Raw genomic sequence first — 8326 nt, 5'->3', positions numbered from 1 at the left:
CGGCTTTTTTCTTTTTGCTTATGTGGTGCTGAGGAATCGAACCCAGGGCCTCAGGCATGCAAGGCAAGCGCTCTACCACTGAGCCACCTTCCCAGCCCTTGCATCCAGTCTTGAACTGACTTTTTCACTGCAATTATCTGAGTACTCCTTGAAGTCATTAATCATTTTTCAAATTAGACTTTTTGAAGACTTTTGTGTTTCAATTGTGTCAATATCTTTGGATTCAGGTGCTGAAGTTACAAACTTTTGGAGGAGTTGTGTTTCATATTTGTTGTGCTTCTATGTTGCAATGTACATATTTGTTTGCATAATTATCTCTTCTAATTTTATAAGGGAAATCTCTTAGTGAGAGTAGTGCTTTCTTTGAAGGCTTTTCCAGCACCACAAGGGAGAAAATAAACTACTGCAAAATCAAGATACCAAACAAACCAGAGCCACAAACACAATAGACATTAATTAAAGACAACTACTGCCCCAGTAATAACCACAGATCAGGAAGTGACAAAATTAATGTAGAATAAATTATGAAATAAAAGTTTAACAAAAGTAGAAATAATAATATAAGGAAACAATCCACAGATAGGAAAAGGGGAAAAAAGCAGAACAATTAAATATAAGAAAAAGAAGAATGTGACAAAGGGGAAAAGTACAAGAATCTTTTAAAAAATCAGACTGCAAAATAAAGAAACAATACATAAAGTTAAAGGTGGGCTAGAGATATAGCACAGGGATACAATATCTGAACTCAAGCTCTAGTACTGCCAAAAAAACTAGTGAATGCTAACAAAATTAAAAAAAAACATTTCAAAAATTAAAATAAAAACAATATTAAAATATAGCAAAAAGGAAGAAAAAGAAGCAAAGAGGAAGAAAAGGAAGGATAAAGAGTGTAGAAGATGGGAGGCGATAAAAAATTGGAGTATTCCTAGATACTCTAATACTGGAATCCACCAGGTCTGGTGTGGCAAGAAGATAAAGCGTCCCATCTGGAGTCTATTGTAGCTCCTATCTATACCACTGTATGAGGTGGAGCTGTATTCAGGCTGAAGGTTGGGCCAGACAGAGGTATGTTCTCAGCATCAGGGCTGCAGTCACTTTAGAATTTCCCTTCTTTGAGTACCAGAAATTGCTACTATCCCCAATGAGGTCTGCAGCCTGTGGGGGCCAAGCAAGTCTGACTTGCTCAGAGATACCCACCACACATACTGCCCCACCTGCCTTCCTCAATTTGTGCAACCAAAAGCAGCAAATGTCAAAGCTGAGGTTTTTTCTAGTTCATTGGATTGTGCAGGAAATGAAAAGGGCACAGATCAGAGCACCTAACCTGTGGTTGTTCCTTGTTTTCAAGTTCCCAGAGTAGCTTAGTCTCAAACAATCAGCCCCCTCTCAAAACAGCACCTGGTTATAGACCTCTGAGATATAGGGAGTGATACAATAGATTTCTTCTTGAAAGCTAGCCTGTCACACAGCAGGAGTCACTGTCAGATCACATCCCTGCAATGAATTCAAAGGTTGTTAGTATTGTGTTCCTCCTGAAACTAGGAAATGCCAGTCCATTCTCACCAAGGCTGCCTGTGTACCTTGTGGTTATGACTTCAGCTTTGCTCCATTATCTGGAGAGCAAGGGTTGAAGTTGCAGACTGGTTCCTAATTTTCTCTGCATCACCTTTTTGTTTCTTTCTTCATTTTAGCTGTCTGTCGCCTCTTTTTTGATTACTGATGCTCCTCTTTTTATCTCCTTGGAATATTGTCTCTCCTTTGTTATCTTGGTTCTTGTCACTCACAATTGTACAAGGAACTTTCTAACTGACCCTTCTCATCCTCCCCATCTTATTTATCTTTTAACTTGGTGCTACAGTTTAGATCTGGAGCAGTCCCCAAAGGCTCCTAAGTTTAAGGCTTGGCCACTAGCCTGTGGCTCTATTCAAGGACTGTGGAACCTCAAGGATGTAGGCCTCATAGAAGGAAGTTAGGTCTTTCGGTATGTATCATTAAAGTGGTACTGGGACTCCATCCCCTTTTCTCATGTTTGCTTCTCAGTTGCTCCACACGTGCTCCCCACCAGGATGTGTTGCCTCCTCACAGGCCTAAAATTAGAGGGACATATGCCTAAAACAGTTTAAGCCTCTGAAACTGTAAGCCCAAATAAGTCTTTCCTCCTTTATAGCTTGGGTATTTTGTCACTTTCACAATTAATGCTTTAAAAACTATCTCCCAAATCCTACTATCATTGTCTCTAGAATTCAAGCCTTAACATTTTCAAATGGCAAATAGATCTCTCTCCCATAGAAAGAAGATGATCTATACTAACATTCACTGAAAACTAACCTATATGCCAAAAACTGTCTTATCTTATATACCTTCAAAGGGTGCCTAATTTAACAATCATCACAACTTGAAGACAGGCACTAACAGTATCTTTCTTTTAAAAGATGAGGAAACAAATGAAGAAGATAGGTAATTTGCCCAAAGATAACAATTAAGGAGCTGAGATTTGAACACCAAATTAAATCTGGCTGAGATATAGACAAAGGAGTATTATTACATCAGGCACATTTAGGTCATCTCATTTTAGGGACGAAGGGAAAAGTGTTAGTATTCCAGTACTGTGAAAAAAAAAAACCTGAGATAATCAAGTTAAAAGAAGTAAAATTATATTCTGGCTTAAAGTTCTAGAAATTTCAGTCCACATAGTCTCTTGTCTCCATTGCATCTGGACGTGTGTGTGTGTGTTTGTGTGTGTGTGTGTGTGTGCGCGCGCACGCGCGCGCCAAGTAAGGTTCTTTCACTTTGTGATCAGTTCCTGACAAGGAATTATTCTTCATATTTTATTCTCCATAAAACAAAGAAAAAGCAAAATACTTTTCGGAGTGGTTATCTAAATTTCAAAATACCAGTTAAAATGTTTCAGAACTAATTTTCTTTCTACCTTCATTCCATTTTTATTTTGGTGCCAGTACTAGGGCTTAAACTCAGGGCTTTGTGCTCTGGCTAAACTTCTTCCACTCAAGGTTGTACTCTACCCACTGGAGTCACACTTTCACTCTTTTTGCAGGTTGGATTCAAACCAGAATCCTCAGATTTCAGCCTCCTAAGTAGACAGGATTCAGGAATGAGCCACAGGCACCCAGCTATTAATTTCTTTTTAATCAGTACTTTCTTCATTTAAAATGAATATATTTTTAAAAACTAGTGGTTGTAATTTAACAGGAAAGAAATAGAAACCACTATAAGTCAGACTGTGTGAGCCTATGCTTTTGGAGAACGACTGAATCCACAGTGCCTAAAGTAAAAATGCTGTTGTGTAAGCAAGTCATGAACAAAGAAACTAGGGCCTGATGGGTATTCAGGTATATCCAGCAGCACATGAACTTTTTATTTAATCTGACTTGAATTCCCTTAAAAAAAACCCAGAATCATGGGACAGCCACTGTTAATACAGTCTTCATTCCAATTGCCATAGCACATGGATGCATAACTGTGTTTCAAGAGAAACCCTATACAACCTCAAGATAAACTGTATTCTAGAGGTTCCATCCATTCTTTGATTAGTTCTACTGCTAGAGCCTATTATGTCCTTGCTGATTAAAATACTGTGGGCCACTCACAGTTCTTTAAATAGCTAATTTAAACTGAGGCTTATTTTTGCCCCAATTTTATACACGACATGACACATTTTAAATATTTTTCCCAATATCTTCCCTCTACCCAGCATAAATGTCACCACCTTATTGAGATTTTTCCTTGGTTCTAATTAAGTCCTTCATTATATTGACACCAGATACATATTTCTGTCTTAATAACATGGGTGACTTTGCCTCATAGGGAACATCTGGTATTGTCTTTAGACATCTTAATTGATGAGTGTTACTGGTATTTAGCAAGAAGAGGTGAGAGAAGCTGCTAAATATTCTGTACTGCATAGATTAGCCTCCCACTAAAGCTAATAAGCTGGTCTGGGAAGGTGGCTCAGTGGTAGAGTGCTTGCCTTGCATGCATGGGGCCCTGGGTTCAATTCCTCAGCACCACATAAGCAGAAGGGAAAACAAAGGAGGAGGCAACAATGCTTGATAAGAAATGTACTCATTACCTTGCCCACGTAATTGTACCCCTCTGTATGGTATTTTCACAATAAAAATTTTTTAAAAGGCTAGAAGTAAAACAAAGGAGGAGGCTACAATGCTTGGTAAGAAATGTATGCATTATCCTGCCCATGTAATTGTAACCCCTCTGTACAGTATGTTCACAAATAAAATTAAAAAAAAGAAATGTATTCACTACCTTATATATATGTAACTAGAACCCCTCTGTACATCACTTTGACAATAAAATTAAATTTATAAGAAAAAAAAATAAAAGGCCAGAAGTAGTGCTGTGGCTCAAGTGGTAGAGCACTAGCTTTGGGCTGGTTTCAAACTGTGATCCTCAGATCTCAGCCTCCTGAGTAGTCAAGATTACAAGTGTGAGCCACCAGCACTTGGCAAGAATTCCTTACTCTCCATTTCCTAAATCAACCCCTCCTCCCTGAGGAACTTACTTGGCCTGTTGCCACATAGTCTTTCAGAGGATGTATAGCCAAACAGAGAATATCATCATCATGACCCAAGTAAAAACGCTGTGTGTTCTGTTGTCGATTATAAATAACACCCACTGCTGCCACGTGGTATACGATCTCACCAATTTGAGTGTAAAACAGATTACTCCGGCAGTCATAACCTCTGTAACTAACAAAAAGACAAATCATATGCAATTAATTTTGGCCTTTTAGCTGGCCAATACAGAATATACAGAGAAGCAGGTACCTTTTCTTCATTCAATCTCTAGTTTACAAGGATAATCAATAATTGAAAGGTAATACAATTTTCTCAGATCCTATAAATTTTTATGAATTGCTTGGATTACAAATAAATCCAACCTATAGTATTGAGGAAAAAAGTGCAGAAAAGTAAACTGAATATATTGCTATTTGCATAAATGTAATATTAATTTTTTGTGCCAGTCCGAGGGCTTTAACTTAGAATCTGGGCATTGTCCTTGAGCATTTTTGCTCAAGGGTAGTGCTCTATCACTTGAGCCACAGCTCTCCTTTGGCTTTTTGGTGGCTAATCAGAGATAAGACTTTCCTGCCCAGGCTGGCTTCAACTGTGATCCTCAGAGCTGAGTCCAGGTACTGAGGCACCTTGGGCACCCAGCTTCAAACAGTTGTTTTTAATAAGTAAAAGAGCCAATAAAATTCATTTGCATTTGTTTACATACTTACTTTTATTTCTGAAACTAAGCAACAGTGATAACTTGTGGACTGGGGAAATGATTACAATAAGGCAGAGGAGATTTCCAAACTTTATTTTGTTATGCACATTGTGAACAAGAAAATATAGTATACATTCCAAAAATAGGTTTAAACAGTAATTTAAATATTTAGCCAGGAAAAATAAGCCAAATCTTCTTAAAATGGTCAATAATTCCATTATGGCAACTTTGCTTTGTGTTTCAAAGAAACCAATTTCATAAATCACAACTGAATAGAAACATTGCCTCTTTAACATTAGAAGAAAAATACTTTTTTGTTGTTGTTGTTGCCAGTCCTGGGTGCTATTCCTGAGCTTTTCTGCTCAAGGCTGGCACTCTACCACTGAAGCCACAACTATACTTCTGGCTTTCTGGTAGTTAATTGGAGAAAAAAGTCTCTGATTTTCTGGCCCAGGCTGGCTTTGAACTGCAATACTCAGATTTCAGCCTCCTGAGTAGCTAGGATTACAGGAATGAGCCACTAGCACCTGGCAGGAAAATACTTTTAAGGAATCCTTTTGTCAAATTCTTGGAATGTATTATTAGTCTACTTAAGAAAATAAATGCTGGCTGAGAGGTAAAGTAATAAGTGGAATGCCAGTTTCTGCCAAGCTGAAACAAGCGACCTGCATTGCCAGATGGTCAGAACCCAGAAATAAGTATTTTACTGAAACTAAAACATGAAAACCACTCAGGTGGAAATGTCACAACATCATTCCATACTAATATCTACAGATGACTATATTTTGGAATTTTTTAAACATGAAGTGTCCATTTCTACAAAGATAAAGTTGTGTGCAGTAATTTTTAATTTAATAAGCAGTAACTGACTGTATGCCAGACAATATATTAAATCTCCATGAGTATTATTTCTAACTTAAAGATGGGGAAACAGAGGCATATAGAGGTTAGGTAACTTGAACCCAAATTCAAAGACATAAATAAAAATGTTTTTCATACCCATGAATGAAGTGTAAGCGAATACTATTTCCTGGAGCTTGATCTCTTCTTTTAGAAGTAACACTATTTTGTTTCTCTTTGTATTGTTCTTTAAGCTGAGGTAGATCTTCTTTGTAAACCTTTAAAAATGTATATAAGTGGGAATATTTTTAGCATATATTTAAATAAAGGTGTTCATATTCTCTTAACTTTCAGTTCTTGTGGTTACTATTAATGAGCTGCTAATACCAATTGTTTTCAGTAATATAGGAAAAAATTCTTATTTTCTTTATATTACACTGACAAATACATATTTGGTGTTTCAATAAATCCTTATGCTTCAAAAAAAGAGTAGTGGGAGTATACTGTGTAAGAATATATAGGCAAATAGAATGCAGACATACTTGGTATATTAAGCACTTAACATAAAAAACACTTTATACAAGTGTGCTTTGGAAACTGAAAGTTATACAATACTTGGAAAACTAAAGCTACAAAAATTAACAATAGATAAGTAGCAGACAGTAAGAGATAAAGAAGAAATGAGACTTTTAAGAAAAAAAAATCATGTGATAATAGAAAACTACCTGTCGGTGATAGGTGAGCTGTGTTTCCTGTTCAATTTCAGAATCCAGTTCTGGAACATCAGAAAGATCTGAATCTGATTCATCACTGTTAGACTCAGCCAAGGTTTCTGTAATGTTTTAAAAATACAATGTCATTTGTTTAAAGAACATTTTCAAAATAGCAATGTAAAATTAATAATTAATTAATTAACTGACTCTGTCAGTCAACATGGAGACAAGCCATAAAACAATCAAATGGAGTTACCTATTCAAGTGACACAGATGTCAGTAAACTGTACTACAGATTATCTTCCTCTCCACTCACTGCAAACTCAATAGCTCCTTTAAATCCCTTCACTGGCTCCCCAATGACCGCTACACCAAATTTAAATGTCTGTGCAAATATAAGTGAATATAACCTATAGTTAACATGAAAAATAGCTAAACATACTATGCGTAAAAGATGAAAAACATATAAAACCTAAACCAACAGTGTTAGGTTTGTTTTGCTAACACCTTTTTCACTCATCATTTGATAGATGAAAATGCAACCCAAAGTACATTGTATGCCACATACTATGACATCTGACTTTAAATACATAAACCTAATATTTAATTGAAAAGTTTTGCTACCAAGTTATATTGTTAACTTATGAAACTAGATTACATTTCAACAGTAAAACTGCTAGTTTGGGGTTAGTGAATTCAGAGTTGTAAGATGACAATGCTGCTTAGACAGTATATGCTACTCACCCTGGGGTGCTATATGAAGAGCATCTTTTAGTTTTCTTTCTGGAATAAATTTCCACTGAAAGACAGAATGATCTGCTCCACCAATAGAAATAACCCATTGATAATCATGTGACCATCTGACATTTGTTACATGAGCCGAATGGCCAATATATTTTCTAAACTTGGCCCCTATAACAAAAATATATCTTTAAATTGGTAAATGAAGACTAATACACAAAATGTAAACAATAATTCATATACACAAACCATTGTGTTGTCCTTCCATTATCTTAATTCTGATCAAATACAAAAAAATCCTGATTCAAAACTGGTGAAATGAACACATACTTGCGTTATTCCCATCACTGTATTTGTTATGTTCATTTTAATGGCTCTTCAATAACTTTTACCAACAAGCCATGTAAAATCATTATTGTATTTATTAAAAGTATTGATGTCATAGAAATATATGTTCACTGCATCTAATATAGAGATTCTTGTACAGGGAGTATTTTGAAAATTCAATCTCAAAAGAAAGTTGACTTTCCTTAGGGATATGTATTTTTAAAAATCTACAATGAATATAATTTTGTGTCTTGCTTTTTGTTTTCTAGGAAGATTAGATTCAAATTTGATATCTGGGGCTGGGAAGGTGGCTCCATGGTAGAGCGCTTGCCTTGCATGCATGACGCTCTGGGTTCAATTCCTTAGCACCACATAAGCAAAAAGAAAAAAGCTGGAAGTGGCGCTGTGGCTCAAGTGGTAGAGCGCTAGCCTTGAGCTGAAGAGCTGAGGGACAG

At 36.3% G+C, this 8326-nt stretch overlaps 1 protein-coding gene across 1 annotated transcript in view; it reads right to left on the bottom strand.

Moving 5' to 3' along the window:
* Eml5 (echinoderm microtubule associated protein like 5) overlaps positions 1-8326 on the bottom strand; it is a 139385-nt gene that overhangs the window by 70944 nt on the left and 60115 nt on the right. The window contains exons 10-13 of the mRNA XM_013013367.1: positions 7548-7732; positions 6816-6922; positions 6250-6368; positions 4538-4724 (exon numbers count right to left, since the gene is read on the bottom strand). Of these exons, the coding sequence (XP_012868821.1) occupies positions 4538-4724; positions 6250-6368; positions 6816-6922; positions 7548-7732 (598 nt within the window). The remainder of the gene's footprint in view (positions 1-4537; positions 4725-6249; positions 6369-6815; positions 6923-7547; positions 7733-8326) is intronic.

Source organism: Dipodomys ordii, unplaced genomic scaffold (genome assembly GCF_000151885.1).
Source record: "Dipodomys ordii isolate 6190 unplaced genomic scaffold, Dord_2.0 Scaffold2, whole genome shotgun sequence".
NCBI classification, from domain to species: Eukaryota; Metazoa; Chordata; class Mammalia; order Rodentia; family Heteromyidae; genus Dipodomys; species Dipodomys ordii.
Note: the sequence above shows the minus strand (reverse complement) of the source record. Positions and strands in the feature narration are given on the sequence as shown.